General features: G+C 36.0%; 1 protein-coding gene across 23 annotated transcripts in view; it reads left to right on the forward strand.

Annotated features, from left to right (window-relative positions):
* The window catches only part of KDM6A (lysine demethylase 6A), a 239,873-nt gene that overhangs the window by 157,140 nt on the left and 55,075 nt on the right, over positions 1-27,658 (forward strand). For all 23 annotated transcript variants that reach the window (XR_008654905.2, XM_055269081.2, XM_055269068.2 and 20 more), the window contains 4 exons: positions 8,018-8,072; positions 10,723-10,757; positions 21,812-21,905; positions 23,947-24,073. Coding sequence is in view for 22 of the 23 variants with exons in the window: in XM_055269081.2 (XP_055125056.1) it covers positions 8,018-8,072; positions 10,723-10,757; positions 21,812-21,905; positions 23,947-24,073 (311 nt within the window). In the remaining variant the exon portion in view is untranslated. The remainder of the gene's footprint in view (positions 1-8,017; positions 8,073-10,722; positions 10,758-21,811; positions 21,906-23,946; positions 24,074-27,658) is intronic.

Raw genomic sequence — 27,658 nt, forward strand, 5'->3', positions numbered from 1 at the left:
CGGCACTTTGGGAGGCTGAGGCGGGTGGATCACCTGAGGTCAGAAGTTCGAGAACATTTTGGGTAACACAGTGAGACACACACACACACACACACACACACACACACACACACACACACACACACGTTTGTTAGTTCAGTAGTCTGAAGATAATGAAAGTTTAGGGCTGGGCTCAGTAGCTTATGCCTGTAATCCTAGCACTTTGGGAAGCTGAGGCGGGTGGATCACCTGACGTTAGAAGTTCGAGAGCAACCTGGGCAACATAGACACACATACACACACACACACACACACACACACACAACATAGTGTGAGACACAAACACACACACCCGCCCGTCTCTTAAAGAAAAAAGTTGTTATTATTTCTCCATACTTGCTCTGCCCTATTTCCTTTATGATGCTCAATAGCTCTCACCTCTTTCAACTGGCATCTTGAAAATTTTAATCTTGAGTGGTTTGATTTGAGAGAAAGAATGGAGGAAGGCATCTCACTCATATGACTCAGTTTTCTTAGGGGATTAGAAAAGTCCTATCTCCTCCCCACCCCTAACAGCTTGGAATAATTGGTGGTAGTTATAAAACTATAAGATTTGGTGTTTATCCTGAGATTTGGCTTAGAACATGGGACCGGGAAGGGAAAGAAATTCTTCGAGAAAGGATCTACAGATTATTGGCATATCATGGAAGCTGCATTTGTAGAATCTTCATAGGAATTGGTTGGGACGTAAAAATGGTGAGGCCTAATTGTTATTTTTTGGTACTTTTTTTTTTTTTTTTTGAGACAAAGTTTCACTCTTGTTGCCCAGGCTGGAGTGCAGTGGCACGATCTAGGCTCACTGCAACCTCTGCCTCCCAGGTTCAGGTGATTCTCCTGTCTCAGCCTCCTGAGTAGCTGGGATTACAGGTGCATGCCACCACGCCCGGCTAATTTTTGTATTTTTTAGTAGAGACGGGGTTTCATCGTATTGGTCAGGCTGCTCTCGAACTCCTGATCTCAGGCGATCCGCCTGCCTTGGCCTCCCAAAGTGCTGGTTGGCCCCCCAAAGTGCTGGGATACAGGCATGAGCCACCACGCCCGGCCTGTACTTTTTATTTAATGGATTTCCTCCTGGAGTAACAGCAACACCACACAGCAACAGCAAACTAAGTTTAGGGCCAGATCCACAAATTAACGTCATTTTTCATTGCTACCATATTTAACATTTAAAATGCTTCACTGAGGCAATTCTTAATACATATTGTTTTTGGATAAACCACCAGGCAGATACCAAAAAATATTAGCACACTATTCTGGTCATCTTAAGCAAAGAAGAACATTCTTTTTTAGTATTAGTTACACTGTGTATTTCTTCCTTCGGTATAACTGTTGGTTCTTTATACATAAAATTCATATAGTCAGATTTTGCTTGGCTTTTTATGGATAGCAGTAGATTGGATTATGATTGAGGAAACTGCAAACCAGTTTATTTTCTTTGATTTAAATCTTCCTTTTCCTTTCAGTCATTGACAGTAGAACTCAGTTTCACCTGAGTGTAACATCACTGTTCCTTTTGGCAGAGGATGGTCATTGCTGTTTATTTTGTTTTCTATTTTTTCTCACTTGTAGAAAAAAATCATCCTTTCCCTGTTCTTTTTTCTCTTTCTACTTCTCATCAGCTTGTACTTTACTAATTTCCTATATAATAGTTTCTGATATGAGGCAACCTCCTAATTTATTTATCTGGCCTCTTAATAATGCTTTCTCTATTTCACTCTGCCTGCCCAACTTTGGTTTTCTGTTTGATATTATTTCTGCCCTGAGTTCTATAACGTGCCTTAAAGTGTGAATTAGTAAAAGTGGCCGAAATACTTCAATACCTGCAAAATGCATGTTTGAAAAGTACATGGCTGCTCATATATGTGCAGTAACACCATTCTTTCTCTTTGAAACTGAGGAGTTAGGGTGATTCCAGGTTCCCTGTATTACAGTTTTCTCTCTTCTAGTATATTTTAACTACAGAAGTCATTTCTAAAGTGATTTCTGGTGCTAACTTATAACAACTTAAGGGCGTTATAGATATTTGGTCTTCAAAGGCAGCTTTATGAAGCAGTCACTGTATTGTCACATTTAAAAAAAGGTTGTTTGGCCGGGCGCAGTGACTCATGCCTGTAATCCCAGCACTTTGGGAGGCCGAGGCGGGTGGATCGCCTGAGGTCAGGAGTTTGAGACTTCCTTGGCCAACATGATGAAACCCCATCTCTACTAAAAATACGCAAAATAAGCCGGCATGGTGGCGGGTGTCTGTAATCCCAGCTACTCGGGAGGCTGAGGCAGGAGAATTGCATGACCTGGGAGGCGGAGGTTGAAGTGAGCAGAGATCGAGCCATTGCCCTCAGCCTGGGCAACAAGAGCAAAACCCCATCTAATACATACATACATACATACATACATACATACATACATACATACAAAATTTAGTCGAGGGTGCTGGCGTGTGCCAGTAATTCCAGCTACTCTGGAGGCGGAGGCACAAGAATCGCTTGAATTCAGGGGAGGTGGAGGTTGCAGTGAGCCGAGATTGCACCACTGCACTCCAGCCTGGGTGACAGAGTGAGATTGTCTCCAAAAAAAAAAAAAAGTTATGTTTTAAAAGGATATTCTACAGTACAAATTTTTGCAGTATCCCCCTTTATAAAATATCATGTTCACCTTGTATTAGTTATTTGTGTACATATCAGTCTCAAATATGAATACAAATTGCTCACTAGATAGAAATACCTTGGAAATTAAGTTGGCTCATATTCTGATCATTTTGTGTACCTAGGTTAGATGCAAACTAGGACCAGTTTTTAAAAATTTCTAGTCAGTTGCATACCTATACTTTTGTAAAGTATGATAGAAATGAAGAGTTGGAAGACTAGGTAGGATACAGCTACAGGAAGAAAGATGAGCAAGAGCTGTAAGATAAATGGTTGCTCATAGGATGGATGAGGGCAAGGTAATGAATGTATCCGTGAGATCTTAAAGAGATTTATTAACTGACTTGATGTGGGAAGAGATTCCCCATTTACGGGCTCAGACCACTTTATTATGTTAAATAAAGTAGGGGATAAAGAAAGTAGCAGCCGGTTTTGGGTTTAGGAGGTCAAAAGGCTCTGAATGGCGCTAAGTCATTTGGTAGTAAATTGATTTGGAGGTACCTGAGGGATATCAGATATTCATGCACACAGATATAAATCTGGAGCCAAAAAGAAGAGCTAGAACTAAGATTTTGAACATCTTCAGTATACAGTGCGTTTTGTCTCCCCCCCCCCTTTTTTTTTTTTTTTTTTGTTAAAGAAATTTTTAGAAAAGACCGGCTGGTAAACTTCAAAAAAGAAGCCTCTTTTTTGAGCGAAGATTGTCAGGATTTGTTAGCTATTAGCAAGTCATTGGTATGCAGTAGATTCCCTCCTGGAAACAGTTGTAATAACCTTGTATTACAAAGAGTATCAGAACTGAGTTTTGAGGGCTTTGAGAGAACCTCAGTCAGATCATCTTGACCAGGAACATGGCTCACAAGCCCTACCAAAACTTAGCCATTTTCAGTTCTGTATCTTATTTTAGAGACCACATTTTTAAAGTAAGTACCATGACATCCTAGGGCATTTCCCTATTCTTACCCATAGACTATTCGTTTTAGTAATCAAGTTTGCTGGTTTTAAATTATACTTTTATCTTATTTTTTAATATTAATTTTATTTTTTTGAGACAAAATCTCACTCTGTCGCCCATGCTGGAGTGCAGTGTTGTGATCTTGGGTCACTGCAACCTTTGCTTCTGGGTTCAAGTGATTCTCATGCCTCAGCCACCTGAGGCGTGTGCCACCACACCCTGCTAATTTTTGTATTTTTAGAGGAGATTGGGTTTTGCCATGTTGGCCTGGCTTGTCTCAAACTTTTGACCTCAAGTGATCTGCCCGCCTTGGCCTCCCGAAGTGCTGAGATTATAGGTGTGAGCCACCATGCCCCGCCCTAAATTCATAATTTCAGAAATGTGGCAGTCTGTAACAATGGATAAGAAAAAAATGATTTATCTTTGACATGCAACAGTACCTGGCACACCTTTCCTTTTCTCACTTAAATGGCCATTATAACCCTGTTTTATAAGGCTCTGTAAAAATAACTTCAGTGGTTTCCTCAGCCTGAAGTAACTCTTTTCTTACTTTCCTCATCTATATCTTTTTGGATTCTGTTATGGAGTTGTCTTTCCTGTGTATTCTCAAAGCAGGTTAAAATTTTAAAAATCCTATTAAGGCATTAATTTCAGTGAACATTGTATTCTGTAGATGTATAGCCATAGAAGCGTGCCTGGCATAGATAAAAGCTGGTAAAAGCTGGTTGCCAGCGTGTCAGTCCTAAAATGCCATGTGTCTACCTTAATTGGATATAGACAGCAGTATCAACTATACATACCTTGTTTATATAGTCTGAAGTAAAGATTTCTGGGGCAAGCACATAATTTAAAAACTTCAAAATAGTATACTGTGGTTTAACTCTGTATATTAGAATAGCTTGCATAAGTTTTTTTCTGGTTTGCAGGTTGTTGCCTACAACCCACTGAATCAGAACATTCTAGATTGGTACTGGAATCCAAACATTGCTCCAAATTAATAACTTATAACTAAATACATAATTTGTCAATTGCAAAAAGTTATCCCATTGCTTGTTTTCGGGATTGGGAATATAGTTGAAGAGTTCTACAAGTGAAAAGATTCATGAGATGATCAGACTATATATAGCTAGAAATAAAACAATTTAAAGGGAAATAAAGTCTTGAAACTCAAGATTTATGTGTTAGTTACATGAATATAGGTTTCTCCCCCCCCGCCCCCTCCATAGAAATCAAGTTCCATTGGCTGTATTAGGCAAAATACTATAACATTATTTTGAAATGTTGAACACGTTGAAGGCTTTTAAAACAAAAGGTGGCTTTGGTGATAAAGATGTCAACAGAAATGGTAATGAATCAAACCTTACGTTAAATTGGGCCAGAAGTGCACCATAAAAAGAAAATCTCTATAACATTAAAAAAAAAGTCATAAGTAAATTTTCTTGCTTGGAAACTAATTTTCTGTAGACTGCTTTCCGCCTTCAGGTTTGTATATAGTCTTTGAACTGCAGAGGCCTCTTCTGCATAATAATTATTTCACACAGCAGTAGCCAGTTTCGGCACTGCAGTATTTCAGTGTGAGGCACAGATGTTTCCTAGCTGCCTCTGTTGGTTGCAGGGAAGGGTGCTGGATATTTTACCATGGTATTTTCAGGTTTGTGGGCTGGTTATCATGATTGATAGTCCTTTCTACTGGTGTATATGTTAATAAGTACCTCTATTTTGCATCTGGTTTAGGTCCTGGAAATGAGGCTTTGTGGTCATGTTATCCCCACCCTGGTTCTTCATCTCTCTTGAGAGTACTGAACGGCCTATCAGTGTTTTTCTTTATGTGGAACGGTGTTGTTAGTTTCTTATAAACACTTAGTAATTATTCTGTAAGTTCTTTCATTGTCATAGTGGATGTTTTTGAATGTGTATTCATTTGTGGTCTTTTTGTTTTTGTTTTTTGAAACGGATTCTCGTTTTTTCCCCCACAGGCGCCCGCTACCATGCCGGCTAATTTTTGTATTTTTAGTAGAGATGGGGTTTCACGATGTTGGCCAGGCTGGTCTCGAACTCCTAACTTTAGGTGATCTGCCCGCCTCGGCCTCCCAAAGTACTAGGATTATAGGCATCAGCTACTGTACCTGACCAATGTGTATTCTTTTGCTGAGTAATTTTCCTATGTCTTCACTGTTTGGAAATGTTTGGTATTTCATAGTGTTGTGGGTTTGAAATGGTGCATCAGTAACTTGATTGCTGCTTTTAAGATTGTTTAATAATTACACAAAATATGGTCAAGAAATACTCCTGCCAGGTTTCATTGCAGAATCTTAAATTACTGATAGATGAAATGTAGGCTAGGCTATTTTAATTCTACGTCTCTATTATTCCTTGTGGGGTTTCAGTGAAATACTAAAACTAAAATATTGCCATATTGAAGGCCGTTTCTTCTCATTTCAGTTTGTACCCTTTGATGGCTCAGTTAGGAATGGTGGTCTGTGTTCTTCTATCTAAATATTTATGCTTACAGGACAAATTAGACTTAGAAATGTATTACAGTCTGAATGTGTGACTACTCTTCTGCTCTTTTTGTCTAGAGGAAAGCAATTGATTATAAAGCATGCTTTGCTTTCATAGTACTCAAACGTTTTAAAATAGTCTGTTTTCTATTGCTATGGTAGCACACTAAAGGGATGTTTGAAGACATAGTCTGCATAGTAGGCCAAGGGAAAATAAAAGCAGTTTTCAAAGTGTTCAAATGTTAGATTTTTTTCATTCAGTCAATTATGGCAAATGATTTTTCAGTTTTGTTTTGTTGACCATTGCATCCCTAGTGTCTGCATTGTCCTTAGGGCATTATAGGCTCTTGATAAATACTTGTTGGATAAATTAAACATTTAATATTTAAGGGTCACAGTCATTCTGTTAGTAATTTCCCCATTCAGAAGATGTAATCAGCTTTAAGTTTTAAGAATATTACAAGTGTTGGTCAGCCTAATTATGCATGCACATCAGAGACTTTTTTTTTTTTTTTTTTGAGATGGAGTCTCTGTCACCTAGGTTGGAGTGGAGTGGCATGCTCTTGGCTCACTGCAATCTCCGCCTCCCGGGTTCAAGGAATTCTCCTGTCTCAGCCTCTGGAGTAGCTGGGACTACAGGGGCTCACCACCATGAACGGCTAATTTTTTATTTTTAGTAGAGATGGGGTTTCAGTATATTAGTCAGGCTGGTCTTGAACTCCTGACCTCAGGTGATCCACCCACCTCGACCTCCCAAAGTGCTGAGATTACAGGCGTGAGCCACTGCGCCTGGCCAAGAGACATTCTTGAGTGAATACATTAATAATAGCCAGTGTTCATACCAAATGATGTTTTCTAATTTTTCCTTCCTTGTGACTTTTGGGTAGCCAACATAGTAACTCTTTAGATTTTTGGATTGTGGATAGGAATGAATTTATTATGGTCATTTTTTTTTAATGCTTTCCACTTTGTTAATTACTTTTAATGCTAAAAATTTGTGGAGGCTCAGAAAATTTGAATATATTATTTGTAGGAATATTATTTAGAAGAGTTTAAAGAGATTTACTCATCTTTTTAAACTTAGATTTTATACCAAATCTATTACTTGTTTATCTTAATTTATATACTTTGTTTAATGTTGATAAACTAGATATTAAATGTCACCCAGTGTTCTTGATGATAATATGCATTCCTAAAAATTAGTGTTATGCATTGATGTTAACGTGCTTATATGATATTATTACAAGTGGGTTCTATATTAGTGGTTTATTGTTGACTGGGAAATTATACAAATTCTATGCATATAATGTCACATTGTAAAAGGACAGTTATATTTGGTAGATGAACTTGGACACAGGCTATTTTAAAAGGCACTTAAGTACAGTGATTATTGAAAGATCAGTAAAGACAGAAAGTTTTACCCTCTATGACAATACTCATAGTGATTTTTTTTGTTTCAGAAGTCCATGTATCGTTTTGAGATAAGCAGTGGTGTTCTGACAATACCATCAGACTTCTACTTGGATTTTTAAAAATAATGATATGTTCTCTAAATATTTAAACTGTTGTATAACACTTCTGTTTACTTGACTTAAAAATCTTCACCTTTTTCATATAAATAAAAATATACATAGGATAACTTGATAAAATTAATTCTTTTTCAAATTCTCCATTCTCAGCTGTCTCAAGAAAATAACCCCACAGCATGTCAGTTGTCAGCAGTAAATGTTCAAAGTATTTCTAGTTGGTAGGCTAGTGTATTTTACTTGCATAGCATGTATTTATTATTATTTTAGACCTTACATACCTGAAAAGTATCTTAAGATGCTTTTATGTGACTCTAAATTGAGTGCATTAATTTTCTCACTCTCATCTTGCAGCATTTTCAGTTAGCTTTGGTTGACTGTAATCCCTGCACTTTGTCCAATGCTGAAAGTAAGTATTATTAAGTACTGTAGTTTTCTACATGTATTCAGATCACTTCATGGCAAATAATAATGTTAGTGATAAATTCTGTGCAATTTTTTCTTTTAGAATTGTTTAATGTAGCTGTATTGGTTGCCATGGCTACTTACACAAATGGAACCTGCAAGACCAGATATTGTGAACAGCCTGTGTCTAAAATAGATAGGCCAGTGAAATAAGTTGTTGAATTAAAAGTATCTTCACTAATAAACAAGATTGATTTTTTTCTGTTGTAGATGACTTAGTAGGATTAAAAACAGGTTTTGCTGGTCTTTTAGGAAACATGAGTATATAAAGATTCTTATCTGATAGCTTACTGATTCCTACTGCGTGGGATAAAAATTATTGGTAATTATGAAGACATATTTGTGACTTTTGTGATAGTTTTATATATCATTTAGAAAGTTTGAGTTGACATTTTTCAATTAATTAGAAAAGAATGCATTTACGAAGCATGTTCTAACAAAGTATTTTTTTCCAAACAATTATTTTCTGCTTCTATGTAGGTGTCTTTTCAAAAGCAGATTGGGTTGATTATATGTTTATCGATATGTATTTAGGTATATTTATTTAATATACACTAAAATATCCAGTAAAAAGGTTTAAGAATATTCGTTGACGCTGAATTTCTTAAAAACCTTCTTACTTGAAAAATAAATTATTATTATTATTATTTTCTTTTTTTTGAGACAGAGTCTCACTCTGTTGCCCAGGCTGGAGTGCAGTGGCGTGATTTTGGCTCGCTGCAAGCACCACCTCCCGGGTTCATGCTATTCTCCTGCCTCAGCCTCCTGAGTAGCTGGGACTACAGGTGCCTGCCACCACGCCCAGCTAATTTTTTGTATTTTTAGTAGACATGGGGTTTCACCATGTTAGCCAGGATGGTCTTGATCTCCTGACCTCGTGATCCGCCCACCTTGGCCTCCCAAAGTTCTGGGATTACAGGCATGAGCCACCACGCCCGGCCAAAAAAATGAAATTTTTAATTGGTATAAGAAAAATCAAGCAATTAATGACAGTTTCAGTCATACAAAGGATTCCAGGTTTTAGAAAGTCAGTGTTTTGCTGTAAGTTACTTTTTTGTTTTTGATTTTTGTTTCATTTTGAGATGGGGTCTTTCTCTGCCACTTAGGCTGGAGTGCAGTGGTTTCAGAGTAGCTCAGCTGCAGCCTCGAACTTCTGCACTCAAGCGATCTTCCTGCCTTAGGCTCCTGTAAATCACTTCAAAGAGTATAGAGAGATTAGTGAAAAGTAGTCTTAGTCTTTAGATAGAAATGCCCTAGGAAATTGTTGAATCGGCAAAAACTCTGTAGAATTTTCAATATAACATGGATTAAGAAATAGTATGGATTAAATCATCATTTAAGCCAGATGAATTATGTCATACTTTTACTAAAGGTAATTTCCTGTGAAAATCTAAAGGATTTTTACTTTCTTAAATGAAATTCAGGATCCAGTACTGATTAGGGTGTTTGTAGAATAAACAGTAGAAAAATAACAAATGCAGCAGTATTTTATAGTTTCTAACATAAGGTTAGATTTGAAAAAATTGACTCATTGGTTAAGTAATTTATAAAGTTTTAATTTATACCTTTTTCTTAATTATATATCCAGGTTATATAAACCATCTAGAATACATAGATGCTTAAAATTCTTTTCAAATTAGTTTATGAGAATAAGAAAACAACTGATTATCTTTTAATTCATTATGGTCTAGTACCTAAAAGTTAACTTTGGTAAGTCAGTTGAATGATAACTTTTATGGATGTCTCATAAATATCAAACTAAATATTTTGGTAAATCCTCATTTTATTCTACTCTGTTCAAATCTCAGTTGTAGATCATTACTCTTGAGAGATAAATGTCTGCATAGGTAGGATGAGTGCCACATGGCATAAAACTGTTGAATTTGAAACAGTTTGAATCATCATGAGTGCTACAAGGTGGTTGGTCACTCAAACGGGAGAGCATATTTTCTATTTAGGGACTTTAGGTTATTACAGTTTAGTTGATTTGGATAGTTTAGACAGTCTACTTGATTACTTGATAGCCATAATAATGCCTGATGTCACAACAAATGTAGAGTACCTACTTTCAGCCAGTATTACTCTTTTCAACACCAGGCTCCTTAATGTCTTTGTAAAACTTATTTTTCTTTGAATTTTTACGTCATCACTGATTTGTACTTTGGTTTTAATATTTTTTAATTAAATACTGATTTTACTCTTTTTTGACTTGGGATTCAGTTTTTAAATACTGTGTTTTGAAATGTATAGATTATAAAGGTTTTCTCTCTTTGCTTAATGTTGCCATTTTGAACTTTGTAAAACATATATTCACTTGCTATAGATTTAATGCTAATTTTAATAATTACATTGACAGAAATTTCATTTGATAATGTCCAACAATGAATACATATGGTTTCTTATCATGATTGTGTTCTTTAGTGTGTGTTTGTATATTCTATTTTAGTAAAGGCAAATAAAAGTTATGTTTTTCTATTACTTAAATCTATATAGTGTAGACTGTGATAATGTTTGATGTTTTGTTATTCTTACTTAATTTGCCCCAAACTGTGCTGTATTGTTACTGATTTTTTATTTTTCCTCATCCTTTGCAGTTCAATTTCACATTGCCCACTTATATGAAACCCAGGTAAGTATTTTAACTTACTCTATTTAAAACAAAAGCAAACAAAAATCATCACTCCTATCATGCTTTACTGAAATCAGAAGTGTACAGATAATTTAATGGAGTCCTGGGCGTTACTTCTTAGGTAAATTTTGTATTTTATACTCATTAAATGTGATCAAGATGCTGCTTGTTGGTAAAACAATTACTCCAAGGAGTGCTTGCTGTGTACAGATAAATTCCATTTAATATTTTCCTTTAAACTTGATCCATTTGCGGCTGGGTGCGGTAGCTCATACCTGTAATCCTACTGCTTTGGGAGGCCAAGGCGGGTAGATCACTTGAGGCCAGGAGTTCAAGACCAGCCTGGCCAACATGACGAAACCCCATCTTTACTAAAAATACAAAAAATTAGCCGGGCGTGGTGGCAAGCACCTGTAATCCCAGCTACTCGGGAGGCTGAGGCACAAGAATTGCTTGAACCTGGGTGGTGGAGGTTGCAGTGAGCTGAGGTCTCGCCACTGCACTCCAGCCTGGGCAACAGAGTGAGACTCTGTCTCAAGAAAAAAAGAAACAACTGAACTTGATGTAGATCATTTGCAAGCTCAAATGGCTATATTTAAGATTTATTTTATTCTTGATGCCAGATGCCTTTCTTTCTTTTCAGAATGTTTATAGATGGTTGTTATAATGCGTTTTTAAAAAAATTCTTTTGCTTTTTCTTAAGACTGAAATAACTCTTACTATGTGTCATTATTGGAAAGGCATCAAGAGTCACCTCTTGATGTTCCTGCCATTAATTTCATGGCTCCTTCACTTTAAAAAACTTTTAAATTTTAGAACATCTTGGTTTTGTGTCTGTTGATTAGTACACGGTCAAGATTGATACATCTTGATTTTGCTTAGTTGTATGATAAAAGTATAACACATTCAGGGGGGGCGGTTGGAGGCAAGGGGAGGGAGAGCATTAGGACAAACACCTAATGCACATGGGGCTTAAAACCTAGACGATGGCGTTGATAGGTGCAGCAAACCACCATGGCACATGTATACCTATGTAACAAACCTACACATTCTGCACATGTATCCCAGAACTTAAAGTAAAATGAAAAAAGAGTGTAACACATTCATTTTAGGCAGTGGTATGGAAAATCAGGAATAAATTTGTATGAGACTCAAAATTAGGTCATCATAGTTTACATAAATTTTTAACAGCTTTTTAGAAAACAAATACAGTTGGGTTTTTTTTATGCCTACATAATTTATAAGGTCTGTTTTGATGTTTTGGCCCAGGTGTTACAATAAGGCATATATGTGCCATGCGGAGTTCATACCCACCAGATACAAGATCCTGCTACATTCCGTTATTTATATTGTTATAGAATGTAATCAGATAGTTTGAGATCATTTATGCTGGTGGTTCCCAAACTCAGCTCTATGGCAGAATTATTTGGGAAGCTTTATAAATCAGCTGTCATGGGGAGCTTTAAAAAAATAACATCACATTTCTGGGTACCTCAACCCTCCCCATCCCCACTTTGCCTCCCCATCCCCCCTCTACCTCCCCATCCCACCTCTACCCCATACTCTAGTTTTTCTAGTTCTCTGTGAGATCACTGGTCTGTCATTAGCTAAAGAAGCAGAAGTTTTTTTAACCTTTATTTTTAATGAGTATTTTTGCTGGAGATGGAATTCTGTTTATCTGACTGCTTTGAAATTCACAATACATTGTCTTTTGGCTTTCATTGTTTCTGATGTGAAGTTGTCTGTTGGTCTTATTGTTTAATACTGTGAAGGTAATGTGGGCACAGGGCCCTCCTCCCATTGATTCATTTGATAAATTTTAATACTGATTCAGATTAAACAAAACAAAAGAATAAACTCATGGCAAACAGTATATAATTATTAGGTGACAGGAAGATGACACTGTAAGTATATGAAAGGATTAAAAAGAACTCTACTCCAGTGATTATAATATGGATTTTCATTTTCAAGTGAAAAGAGAAGCAAGATGGCCTGCTTACCTACCTATTAAAAGTTCGTTTTTGTAGTTCCACCAATTTTTGCCAATGGACCCTGTTTATGAATATGGATTTAGGAAATTTAAGTGAGATGTATTTAATGGCTACTGCTAGGTAAACAATAGTTCAAGGGAAGTTTCTCTACTTCTCTACATAGGAAGAAGTCTTCCCCACTAATAAATGAAGAAGGATCATTTCATAATCCCCGAGGGCCCTGTCCCCACATTACCTTCACAGGATTAAATACTAAGATAATAATTAAAACTAAAGTTATGAAATACCACTTTACCTAGAATGGTGTTAAAGAAATGTTAGCAAGTAAAATGGCTTTGTGGTATTGAGCTTATAATGTTTGAAAGACAAAAAGGTCTTGGCCGAGCGCGGTGGTTCATGCCTGTAATCCCAGCACTTTGGGAGGCCAAGGTGGGTGGATCACTTGAGATCAAGAGTTTCAGACCAGCCTGGGCAACATGGTGAAACCCCATCTCTACCAAAAATACACAAATTAGCAGGATATGGTGGTGCACGCCTGTAGTCCCAGCTGCTTGGGAGGCTGAGGTGGAAGGATCTCTTGAGCCTGGGAGGTGGAATTTGCAGTGATCTGAGATCTCGCCACTGTGCTCCAGCCTGGGTGACAAAGCGAGACCCCATCTCAAACAAAAAGGAAACAAAAAAAACCTCTTCTGTAGAGATATGAGTAAAGGATTAAAAAAATTTTTTTGTTGAATTTAATAATAGGCATTTGGGTTTGTTTAATTTTAGTGGGATCTCATCCCCTAACCCTGTATTTTTATCTTTTATGATCTTATAGACAAAGCTGTTAATATTTTAGTAGATTAAAAAAATAGATTTGCCGAGTGTGGTGGCTCACACCTGTAATCCCAGCGCTTTGGGAGGCCGAGGCAGGTGGATCACTTGAAGCCCAGAGTTCAAGACTAGCCTGGGGAACATGATGAAACCCTGTTTCTACTAAAAATTAAAAAATTACCTGAGTGTGGTAGCACGTGTGTGTAATCCCAGCTACTTGGGTGGCTGAGGCAGGAGAATCGCTTGAACCTGGGGAGGTGGAGGTTGCAGTGAGCCGAGATGGCGCCACTGCACGCCAGCCTGGATGACAGAGCGAGACTGTTTAAAGAAAAAAAAAAGATTCTCATAGGTTTCTATGTATATTGTCATACCATCTATAAATAAAGATAACTTTGCTTCTCTGTACATGTGCCGCACAATGATGTTTTGATTAACAAAGGATCACATATATGACGGTGGTCCCATAGGATTATAATAGCATATGTTTACTGTACTTTTTCAGTTTTTTTTTTAACTGAACCTTTTCTATGTTTAGATATTTACCAATGTATGGTAATTGTCTGTAGTATTCTGTATAGTAACATGCTGTACAGGTTTGTAGCCAGAAACAAGAGGCTATACCATATAGCTTAGATGTGTAGTAGGCAATACCATCTAGGTTTGTGTAAGTATACTCTGATGTTTGCACAACGATGAAAGTGTTAAGTGACACATGACTGTATAATGTCATATCTCTAAATATATTGTCAATTATTCTTGAACATTTATATTGATGAATTAATTTACCTCCCCTGTTTTATTAGCTGGGACCTCCAGATCATTTTTTCTACAGTAATAATAGTATTAACTGGGCTTCTTTTCTTTTTCTTGAGTTTAGTGAAATAATTTGAGCAGTTCACCATCTTAATTCTTATAGCCTTTAAGGTTTCAAGATAGAGGATTTCTTCCTTTTCATTCTGTTACTGAAATGTTAGTTATTTTTGAATAGATAATCCAAAATGAAAAGTTTTGAAAGAATACACAGTGAAGTGTCCTCTTCCTTCCACTTCCCCAGGCATTTACTCCCCTCCCTAAAGCCATCAATGTTACCAGTGGTTTTTAAATCCTTCCAGAGAAACTCAGTGTATATATAAGCAAGTCCACCTATGTTTGCATGTATATTTCTTGTATTTAATTGTATTCAAATGATAGCCAATAATGTATGTTCTCTTCTGACCTTGCTTTAAATTTTAACTTAATATTGTATCTTGGAAATCATTCCGTATCAGTACGTGTAGAGCTGCATCATATCCCTTTACATATAGATGTACAGTTAACTAATTTAACTACTCCCCTTTGAGGAATAATTACAAATAATATTATTTTGAATAACACTGTTTATAAGAATTGTTTCATTTTTAACACTTTTCTGTCAAGCATTAATATATTACCAAAACACTATATACTTATGTATGTTATTATACTATAGCAAAATAATGTAGATAAGTGCTATAATACTTATCTATATTAGACATCTATAACTTATCTATATTAGACATCTATAATATAGATAAGTATTTTACACGAATCCAAGAACTCTAAATAAAGAAATTCCAGCTGATACATAAGTATGTGATAAATATGTAGGGTTTGTTTCATGAATACATAGGATTTTACCATTTTAACCAGTTTTAAGTGTACAACTCACTGACATTAAGTAAATTTGTATTGTTGTGCATCTGTCACCACCATTCATCACTAAAACTATTTCATCATCTCAAAGTATCCATTAGCTAATAATTCCCCATTACCACCTTCACTGGGCTCCTAGCAACCATTATTCTACTTTCTGTCTCTGTGAGTTGACCACTGTAGGTATCTCATAAAAGTGGAATCTGCCAGGCGTGGTGGCTCATGCCTGTAATCCCAACACTTTGTGAGGCCGAGGGATGGATCATTTGAGGTCACGAGTTCGAGACCAGCCTGGCCAACATGGTGAAACCCCGCTTGTACTAAAAATACAAAAATTAGCCGGTCATGGTGGCAAGTGCCTGTAGTCCCAGCTACTCAGGAGACTGAGGCAGGAGAATCGCTTGAATCCAGGAGGTGGAGGCTGTAGTGAGCCAAGATCCCACCACTGTACTCCAGCCTGGGTGACAGAGCAAGACTCTGTCTCGAGGGAAAAAAAAAAAAAAAAGTGGAATCATACAATATTTGTGCTTTTGCATCTGACTTATTTCACTTAGCATAATGTTTATATGGTTTGTATATGTTTTAGCATGTGTCAGAATTCCATTCCTTTTTAAGACTGAATAATATTCCATTGTATGGATACACCACATTTTGTTTATCCATTTCATCTGTTGATGGACACTTGGTTTGCTTCCAGTTTTTGTCTGTTGTGAATAGTGCTGCTTGACCATGGATGTGTATATAAGTTGTTAGAGTTCCTGCTTTCAGTTCTTTTTTTGCAATATACCCAGAAGTGGAATCGCTGGATCATATGGTAATTCTATGTTTAATTTTTTGAGAAACAGTCATACTGTTTTTCCTTTTTGTTTTGAAGCAAGTATTACATCCGAACCTAATAAAAGACAGTATAATAAGAGAGTCAATATACAGACTGATATCATGATGAATATTGGTGTAAAAATGCTAATAAAATATTAGCAAACAGAATACCTTATCTCATTAAACACAACAATATACTATGACCAAGTGTTATTCATTTCAGGAATGCAAGGTTGACTGAATCTTCAGAAATCTATTAATATTGTAGTAATAGACCTAAAGGTAAAGTCAAATAATTATCACCATAGATTCTGAAAAAATCTTTGATAAATTCAATACTCATTTCTAATAAAAACACTCATATACATGGGAATTGCGGGTTACTTTCTTATCGTGATAAAATGCATATGCTTTAGTTTCAAAGTCAGAATTTTATTTAAGGCAAAATTCTAGAGACCTTTTCACTAGAATCAGGAGCAAGGTGAAGATGCCTACTATTTCCATTAGTCCTCGGTATTATACTATAGGTATTAGCTAGTGTAGTTAGATAAGAGAGAGAAGTCAGTTACAGGCACAAATTAACATACAGAATTAATAAGCTTCAACAACAATAGTCAGAACATAACAGGAAAAAATTCTATTTAGAGTGTTCAGCAAAGTATATTAAATACTTAGGAATAAACGTTAGAGAGATACTGTGACTCAGGAGTATAAAGATGTTGATTCTTCTTAGTGTAACAGAAACATAATACAAAAATACCAACAAACTTTTGTTAGAAGTTAGCTAAGTTGATATGGTAAAACATGCTAAAATTGCTAGGATAAAACAGGGATGGGAGGATTGTATGGGATATACTAACCCAATAAAACTTGTATAATTAAAAATGTGGTACTGGCATGTGAATAGACAAATCAGTGAAATATCTTAGAAAGCCCAGGAATAGACCCAAGTACATGTAGAAACTGAGTATATGATAAAGGTATTGTTCTTAAATTCTTGGAGCCTGTAATGTCCATCCCATAAATACAATGTTCTTGGCTCTTCCTTTTGTAAATCTATTCTGGCAGTCTCTTTTATTGGTGGTGATGGTGGTGGTGGTGGTGGTGGTGATTTGGAGTGTCTATTTATACTTAATTTGATTATTGATATGGTTGTATAAAGTTAGCTGTCATTCCTATTGTATCGTTTGTATTGTATTGTTTTTCTCTGGTTGCTTTTAAAAGGTTTTTCTCTTTATATTTGGTTTTCAAAAATTTGACTTCAATGTGCTCAGATATTGTTTTTTTCTTTATAATTATACTAATAGTATTTTAAGTCTGGGGTTCGATGTTTTTTATCAGTTTTGGAAAATTCTCAGCCATTGATTTGTCAAATATTTTTTCTGCTCCACTGTTTTTCTCTTCTTCTCGGACTCCAATTACATGTATGGTAGACTATATGCTATTGCCTCAAACATCTTAGATGCTTTTTTTTTTTTTTTTTAACTTTTAACTTTTGTGTGTGTGTGTGTTTCTGCTTCAATCTGTATGCTTTCTAGTGACTTGTTTTCAAATGCATTGATTTCTTTTTTTTTAAAATATACTTTCCAATCTGCTATTCAATCCATATAGTGATTTTCTTTTTTAAATTTCAGATTAACTTTTTTTCAGTTCTGGAATTTCCTTTTGTTTCTCTTTCTGGAGTATGATTTTTTATACATTAATTCATTAGGATTATGTTTTTCTTTTGTCAACATTGTTCAAATATCTGCTTGCTTTTTTTTTTTTTTTTGACAGTATCTGGCTCTGTTGCCCAGACTGGAGTGCAGTGGCATAATTTCGGCTCACCACAACCCCTGCCTCCCAGGTTCAAGTAATTCTCATGCCTCAGCCTTCCGAGTAGCTGAGACTATAGGTGCGTGCCACCACACCCAGCCTAAATATCTGCTTTAAAATTATCTACAGGGCTAGGCTCAGTGGCTCATGCCTGTAATCCCAGCACTTTGAGAGGCCAAGGCAGGCGGATCACCTAAGGTCAGGAATTTGAGGCCAGCCTGGCCAACATCGCGAGACCCCCATCTCTACTAAAAATACAAAAAATTAGCCGGGTGTGGTGGCGCGCCTGTAATCCTAGCTGTTCGGGAGACTGAGGCAGGAGGATCACTTGAACCCAGGAGGCAGAGGTTGCAGTGAGCCAAGATTGCGCCACTGCACTCCAGCCTGGGCGACACAGTGAAAGTGCATCTCAAAAAAAAAAAAAAAAATACAAATTTCAACATTTGAGTAATTTCACAGTTGGTTTTCATTAATTTTCTTTTGAATATAGGTGAAATTTTCCTGGTCTTCATAAGTTTGATAATTTTTATCCTGCATATCATGAATAATACATTGTAGAGATTGACTATATTTTTCTGAAGATTGATATATTTTTGCTTTATTAGCCAGCTAACTCACACTCTAAACTTTGTCACCCTTGTAATGGCAGCAACTGAAATCTCTCTCTAGTTCTTTTAGGCTGCTCATTATCTGTTCTGTTCTTGCATAATTCAGCAGTCAGAGCTTTGGGCAGAGTTTATGTGTGGAATTTGGTGTTTCCACTCTGTCTCCTGACTGGGATTTCTCCCCTCACTTCCAGCTCTTTATGGTGGCCTCAAAAGCTGTCCTATGATTCTTCAGGCTAGTAAGACTGCCATTTCTATTCGAGTTCTAGCTAGCCAAAGTACCAGTTGAAGCCTGCTTTCAGGTGAAAATCCAAGAAAAAGGGAGTTACTCATCTAGTGCCGTTTCCTTCCTTTAAGTGTGAACTTTTCCTTTGGTTTTGCCTGATTTTGGTCTCTCTCCAGTGCCATCTAGTAGTTGACTTTTATATTTTATCCAAAATGTGAAGCTGTGTGTGGAATGCCACTCCAAATATTGTCAGAGGCAAAACTTCTACTCAACACTATTAAAGATAAACTCAAGTTACTTTTTTACATATCATTTATAATTGCTACTTAATGTTCTACTGTAAGCATCCATTGTATTTTGTTTCTACTTGTCTAGTGACAGAAACTTAGGTTGCCCCCCAGCTTCTCCATACTACAAGCAGTACTGTTCAGAACATTACCTGTGGAAAGGTTTCCTTGGCATACATATTCCAAGAGTAAGATTGCTGAATTGTAGCATATTTGTATTCCTAATTTTTTGAGTAAATCCCCTTCCACCAGGACGTGAGTGTTCTCCTTTACTCACATCCCTACAATACTTGGAATTACTCAAATTTATGTTTGCCAGTCTTAAAGGTAGAAGGTGTTATGTCATTTAAATTTGTATGTTCTGATTTCTAGAGGAGTATAGTTATTCACATTGTTTTTCACCTTTTATGTGTTGGGTTACTTATGTCCGTTGCCTGTTTCCCTGCCTATGCTTTTTGAGTCAGATCTTTACTCTTCTTTATGATTTGTGTTTTTTTGGTCATGTTCAATAAATTCTCTCCCATCTCAAGGAAACGTTCTTCTACATTTTCTTCTCTTAACTTTATACTTTTATCTTTCATATTCAGGTCTTTAATGCAGTTGCTGGTTTTGTTGTATATGGTATGAGGTAGAAATCCAACTTCATGTTTCCAAATAATGATGCTACCATTTTTTCAAGTATATCATTGTTTTTATCACAGTGTTGGGAGGTATATTTTAACATTTGTTAAGATAATTCATGAAGGTGGTTTTCCTAAAATTTAGATCTGATTACATTACTTGAAATCATTCAGTGGTTCTCCATTGTTTTAGGATACAGTCAGTAGTCTTTAAATGGATTAGGGAGGTCTTTGTGAAGTAGTCGTTGCATTTTCTGCCCAGCCTGCTAGTACTCTAAACTTAAAATGCGCTCGTTCTTCCTCTGAGAAGTATTATAATGTTATCATACACAGCAAAATATGCTTAATTTGTTTTTCCTGTATATATTTTACGCTACTCTGTTGTCTTAACAGTTCCTGTTATGTATTAGGTGTTTAACAAATATTTATCAATTGAAGGAATTGAATAACTTGGTCCTTATCCTTGGCCTAAATATCTAATTAACTTTTTTTAGACCAGATGAGTGTTTTGGGGGAACTAGTTTAGCTGATAAGTAAAAGTTGATTTAATAACTCTGAATCGCTGGGCGCGGTGGCTCACGCCTGTAATCCCAACACTTTGGGAAGCCAAGGCGGGTGGATCACCTGAGGTTGGGAATTCGAGCCCAGCCTGACCAACATGGAGAAACCCCGTCTCTACTAAAAATAAAAAAGTAGCCGGGCGTAGTGGCACATGCCTGTAATCCCAGCTACTCGGGAGGCTGAGGCAGGAGAATTCACTTGAGCCCGGGAGGCGGAGGTTACAGTGAGCTGAGATCGTGCCATTGCACTCCAGCCTGGGCAACAAGGGCGACACACCGTCTCAAAAAAGCAAACAAACGAAAAAACTCTGATCATCTCAATAGACAGTTCTCTGAAATCTTCCTTATGTTAGCGGTGTGTGTGTATGTAGCTCCTTAATTGTTTCCATCATTAGGACAACCCTGTAGGTAGCAAGATTGGATATTAACTCTTGTTTTATTGCATCAGTTGTTTATTGATGTTGTCATAGTTTAAGTGACTTGCCTGAGGTTCATACAGCTAGTTGTATTTCTACCTACTTTTTTTTTGAAAATATTTGTTTGCTCAGGCAGTTATGTACTGGTAATGATATGAATAAAAGCCACTTCAATCCATTGTTCTGCCAAGTATGTTTTACAGGTAATATTTATGAGCCTTTCTTTTGTTAGTTTTTTCCTTTTGTTTTGGGGGAGTTGTCTTAAGGTTTATAACCATAGCAATAAAGAGTTTCAGTTATGTTAGTACTCTTGAGAACTGTGGCTAAATGGTTTCATTTAGACATTTGCCTGTGAAATCCTAAGTCTTACAAACATTGTTATGCTGTAACAGAGTTTTGATGTCTTTAAAATCATATGTATTATAAATATTTTTATCAGATATTTTATATATACTAGAAACTATATCTTTAAAATTTAGATTTTTAACTACTTTTGTACTTATTTAGATTTTGTCTACAGCATTTTTGACATGTGCTTTATTTATTTATTTAGAGACGGAGTCTCGCTCTGTTGCCCAGGCTGGAGTGCAGTGGTACAGTCTCGGCTCACTGCAACCTCCGCCTCCCGGGTTCAAGCGATTCTCCTGCCTCAGCCTCCTGAGTAGCTGGGACTACATGTGCGCGCCACCATGCCTGGCTAATTTTTGTATTTTTAGTAGAGATGTGGTTTCACTATGTTGGCCAGGCTGTTCTTGAACTCTTGACCTCGTGATTTGCCTGCCTCGGCCTCCCAAAGTGTTGGAATTACAGATGTGAGCCACCACACCTGGCCTGACGTGCTCTATTTATTGAGTTGCTTGGGAGCTCAGTGTTTCTAGGCAGACAGATATGCACTTGGAGGTAGAATACGTCTAATGTTATTAAATGAAATTGAGACCACTTATGTTATTAAATTTCAGATGATAGTGGCATTTGGAAAATTCTTAAAAGTCATATTTTAATGATACTTTGTTATAGTGAATGTCAGTTTTACTGGTGTTAGGTACTCTGGAACAAGGCTTATTACTCAACTGTCTAGTGTTAAAGAAACATTCAATAATGGAATCAGCACTTTTTTCTTTTAGTTTTAAAAAATATGCTAAAACATCAGTATTGTATAATTCTTAATATATGAAGTAGTTCTTTAAAGATTATGTTAATTTTTCTCCAAATCTCTTTTTCTGCTCTTTAGAGGAAATATCATTCTGCAAAAGAAGCTTATGAACAACTTTTGCAGACAGAAAATCTTTCTGCACAAGTAAAAGCAACTGTCTTACAACAGTTAGGTATGTAATAGTATACATTTAGTGTATTATAAGTGCTTCTCTTTATGTTTTTTCCATGTTGAGTGTGGCAACTATGTGGCTCATATATTCTATTCCTTTGCTCAGAGTTGATAAAATTATTCTGAACCCAGCATATTTCTATCCTCTGCCCAGCGTTGTCCTTCCCACAGTCTGTCTCAGTATAATTCTTTTGTACAGCTGGTCCTTTTAAATTATCAAAATTACTCCCTGGTATTTAACCCAAGGAGGATTGAATACTTCCTTTGTGCCAGATATATGCTTAAGCACTTAATGAAGTTGTGATTTACCTAATGTCACTTAATGGTTGGGGAGCTTGCTCTCATAGCTTTATCAGTTATAATGACTACAAAACAATTTATCTAAAAACTGTAGAACGTCTAACACTGTGAGCATGCAGTTCTATTCTAATGTGGAACATGAGGGAATCTATTCATTTGGATGTCATGTGTAACTGTCACCAAAAAGATAGTGAAAGAACTCCCCAGCCTTTAATTTTGTTGCTTAATTATTGAGTCATGTTTCTTGTTTGTATTTGATATTTGGGTTGTTTTTTCAGTTTTGTTTTTGGTCTGGGCAAATCATTTATTCTTAATTTTTAGCCAGCATTGTAGCAATATGAATGTTTTCATAACGTAACTATTTTTATATAGTTTTAAAGTCACTTAAGCTTAGATTTTATCATTATCTTTAGATAATATACATAAAAATTTAATAATTATAAATCACTGAATAAAAACAAATATTTTGGCACTTTTATAATTCAAGTATAGACAACTCGATTAAAATCCTAATGGAAAAAATTACAAACAAAACTAAGGCTTTATTATGAAGGTAATGTTTGTTTTTTCAGTCATCAAATACTTTATAGTTTGTTTGCTTATTTATTTTAGACAGAGTCTTGCTCTGTCCTCCAGGCTGGAATACAGTGTCGTGATCATAACTCACTGCAGCCTCAAACTCCTCGGGTCAGGTGATCCTCCCACCTCAGCCTCCTGAGTAGTTAGAGCTGCAGGTGCATGCCACCACGCCTGGCTGATTTAAAAAATTTCTTTTGTAGAGACAAGGTCTCTCTCTATGTTGCCCAGGGTGGTCTCAAACTCCTGGCATCAAGTGATCCTTCTGCCTCAGCCTCCCCAAATTCTAGGATTACAGGTGTGAGCCACTGTGCCTGGCCTATAGTTTTATCTTATATAGGGTGCGAATATATGTAGCCAGGGCCAGTGAGGTAGGATTGTGTGTATATTTTTTAATCTGAACTATCGTTGATTCTATAGCCTTATATTTATTCCTTGGAAATAAACATTTTGTTAATGGGATATCTTGGAGATTCTTAATTGGCCTGGTGCAGTGGCACACGCCTGTAATCCCAGCACTTTGGGAGGTCATGGTGGGTGAGTCATGTGGTCAGGAGATCAAGACCATCTGGGTCAACATGGTGAAACCCTGTCTCTACTAAAAATACAAAAATTGGCTGGGTGTGGTGGCATGCACCTGTAGTCCCAGCTATTCGGGAGGCTGAGGCAAGAGAATTGCTCGAATCCGGGAGGCGGAGGTTGCAGTGAGCTGAGATCATGCCACTGTACTCCAGCCTGGCAAAAGAGCGAGACTCCGTCTTAGGAAAAAAAACAAAAACAAAAACAAACAAAAAAAACACATTAATTTATTTTTACATGGAATAGTAAATAAGACGTAACATCTTTATATTCTTTGTTTCATAACTTGGAATTTTTTCAAATATCAAAATTAGAAACATCCGATTTATAATCTGTTATATCAGTACTAAAAATTGTCTTAATTTCTCTTGAATGAAAGCTCTTCGTAGCTTTTACAGTACCTTACTGTGAGAAACTTTCTTAATGGCCAGAACTGGCAGTTCTAAATTTTGGAAATATGTACTCCAAACTAAATTAATAAATTGACAGAAAAGAGTACTTTTTTGGTTTGTTTTCTGCTTCGTATTCTTAAACATAGAAGAACAATTAAGTCATTTACGTAAATATTTTTAAATCATTTACTGTAGGTTGGATGCATCACACTGTAGATCTCCTGGGAGATAAAGCTACCAAGGAAAGCTATGCTATTCAGTATCTCCAAAAGTCCTTGGAAGCAGATCCTAATTCTGGCCAGTCCTGGTATTTCCTCGGAAGGTGAGACTTACCAGACATTTATGTTTGCTTTTGTCTATTCCAGCTAAGAGATTTGAATTACAATTTAAAATGTTAATTTACATATCTAACCTGATCAGTGTATTTTCTCTTCTAAATACATTATTAACCAAGATTCCTGGAAGTTAAACAACAAAATAAAGTTTCCAAATGTGGTAGTTTTTTCATAGCATAATCTGGTCTAGCAGGACATTTCTTATTTTGGTTATTGGATTTTTATTTGATTTGAGTTACTGCTACTTTTAAAAAAGTCTTATCTGATAGTAACTTTTAATGAAGTATTTAAATGCTTTTCCTTCAGCCTTCCAGTATTTTTCCTATATGTGTTTTATAAAACAGGATTAATTTCTCATCTGCCTGATGACTACTGATAGTCAATGGAACCTTTATAATTTATAATTTGGATTCATGTTATTTACCTTAGAATTGACATAATAGTAAATCTCAAATCACAGTTATACTTGAAATCTTACAGTGAGAAAGTGAATTACATTATTAGATTTGTTGGAATGGAGAAGTGTCGTGTAACAAAAATCATTTTCTGCAAGTCTGTAACCATTTCTCCATACTATTTATCCATTGAATGTCTGAATTATGCTTAGTGATGATCTGAACTATACCTCATGCCTAAGTATCTGATAGATTATAGTTTTAGACTATCATCAGGTTGTATTTTGATTCCTAATCACTTTTCGCTTTCATGATATGGTGAAAAGAAATGTACTAGGAGCCAGGACACTTGGATTCAAGTCCTGATTCAGCTACTGTTTGTGGAATTGTGGATGGTTTAGTTAAACCTCTTAAAGCCTCAATTTTTGTTTAACGTATTGGAGAATTGTATTAGATCAGTGGTCCTCAGGGGCAGGCTATTTTGCCACCCTTACCCCAGCCAAGGACATTTCACAATGTTTAGAGACATTTATTTCTTTCATCACAGCTGTGAAGTGTGCTACTGTCGTGTAGTGGGTAGAGAAGAGACTAGGGATGCTGCTAAACATCCTACAATGCACAGGACAGTCCTCTATAGCAAAGAACTGGCTGGCTCCAAATGTCAATAATGCTGTAGTTGAGAAACCCTGAGTTAGATGATCTGTTAGGTACCTTCCTGCTCTAAAGGTTCCAATTTTATGACTTCTTTAGAAATTATCCTATTTTAAAGTTTTGTTCTATTATTGTTTACATAGAATACTTGATTGTAAGTAAATTTGCCATATAATCACATTAAATTTTAATTATATGGCTTCATTTTTCCTTTAAGGAAAGTATGCTTGTATGAGACAAAGTAATATTAATATGGTTCCTTCTCTAAAAATATTTGATTATTCATATTATGCTTAGAAGGTTAAGAAAAAAAATTTTAAAAACATTTGATTAACTCATTATTAACATACAATAAGAGATTAACTCATTATTAACATACAATAAGAGTTGAATGAAAAGGTACCTAATTTTTGGTGAGGATTTCCTAATCCCTCCCCAGGCTTGTAAAAGAGCCTAATTTGGGTTGCTTCTAAATAAAGCTGGAGGGTCCACACTTTTGTGTTTCTCTTCTACAGTAGCAGAAACTGGATTTTATTATTTTTGTATCTTTTTGCCTGACAAAATGGCTATTCGATAAATGGATGAAATGAACTAACTAAACTCCATTTGCTTTTGGAGCTAGCACTATTACTATTAGTGTTGTGGAGTTTGAGGCTTCATGTAGTGACTTACGTAAAGGAGGTCTGGAACTGGGAAACAGTAGGTGCCTGTCTCTCGTTTTCAGGTTTATGTATGAAAATTTGTTTTAGCATAGATTAAAACGAATGTATACTAGAAAGTATGTTCCTTCTGACCTAAGATAGTTTAATACAGTAGTGTAGATGTCTTTTTAGTATAGGTTTTTAAATTTAAATTCTAGTTACATAAAATTATAATGAACCATGTGTAGAATTAACTATCATAGTCATGCTGTAATTTTCAGCTTCGATGAGCAGTATTTCATCATCAGTATTTCAGTGAGCAGTATTTTATCATTTTTTTTCCAGTTAACTAATTTTACATTGTAAAATATTATGATGTTTTTAATTTAATCTTTTTGGGTAAATTTTTCCAAATATACAATGTACTTTTCCTGACTAAGTAAAGGATACTTATCACAATTTAACTTGGTTTCAGGTTCAAGGTTATCATTTTAGACATATTATTTTCCATCTGTAATAATAAAATTCTAAATCTTTTAGACTTTTCATATTCTCTTTCACTGCCTTCTAATGTGTTGCTTCTATTCTGTTTCTTGTAAGAAACATTTTATGAATGAATTATGTTTTAGAAGTTTTTAAAGCTCCAAATGAAGACCTCAGTTGTAAGAAATTTTGGGGTTTGATGACTGTAGTATTTTTTAGGCTTTCTACTAACCTCTGCCTTCAGGTCTGTGTTGGAGATGGACTTGGCTTGTCATTCGGCACTTACATATCAAAGTAAAATTGTAATGTGATATTCTGTTATGCTAGCACCAATCGTTGACTGTGTTATCACAGAACTATAGAATATTACAACTGGGAGGGACCAGGGAGGTCACCTAGTTAACCTTGTAAATCCTGTCACTTCAAAGATTTAGAAAGTGGGTTCATAATCACAGATAATTAGTATGAGAGCAGGGATTAGACCCTAGATTCACCCAGGGCTTTTTTAGTTACACGAGACTGTCTCAGAGGAACCTACTTTTATTAGAGGAAAAGTGGTTGATGGTTGGAGTGGGACATCTGTATCTGGACACATTGGTTTCCTACTTTGACTTTGTAGGAATGGAATGTTAAAACATTGGTTTTGGGAAGAACTGCTTATTTCTCCCAGCAATTAGGCAGATTTGTCTATAAATCTGAGATGGCTTTGATTTCACAACAACTACAGAAGAGCATGTTTTCTACTATCTGTTAAGCATTCCCTTTCATGCTGGTGTCTGTTCCTGTTTGGCATTGTTGCTGATCTCTTCTTATGAATTTTTCCTTCATAAAATAGTTTGTAGATGCTCTCTGAAACTGCCTTCTCTGTCTCAATCACGGACATTTCTTACATCTTTCAAACCACAGGATTAGTGATTCCTTAGGCTTTTACATCTCCCTTGTAGGTGTCCTGTGTTTTTACAGCCTCTCTTCCATATGGATGAATTCCAAATCTAGATTTCAACACTTAAAGGTATCTTAAACTCCAGGACAACATCTCCTATTCTTTACTTAACATTTCCCATTTTAATGTCCTCACATCATGTCAAAGTCAGCATATTTCAAACCATATTCACCATATTCTTCCCCAGACAAGCTCCTTCTCCTTTTACTTTTACCAAAAGATCACCATTTTCTTTTTACCAAGGTTAAACACTAAGTTACAGCCCCCACCCTGTGAACATCTAATCAATTAATCACAAAGCCTTTATCAATCTTTTGGTTTCTTGTTTCTCTCATCTTTTTTTTCTTGCCACTGCCGGTACTTTCACTCCAATTTTGACCTGTTCCAAACCAGTGAATGTAGCCACCCTCTTTTTTCACTGTCTATAACTATTTTCCTTTCAGTCTGCCCTACATATTG

The sequence above is a fragment of the Symphalangus syndactylus genome, chromosome X, assembly GCF_028878055.3.
Source record: "Symphalangus syndactylus isolate Jambi chromosome X, NHGRI_mSymSyn1-v2.1_pri, whole genome shotgun sequence".
NCBI classification, from domain to species: domain Eukaryota; kingdom Metazoa; phylum Chordata; class Mammalia; order Primates; family Hylobatidae; genus Symphalangus; species Symphalangus syndactylus.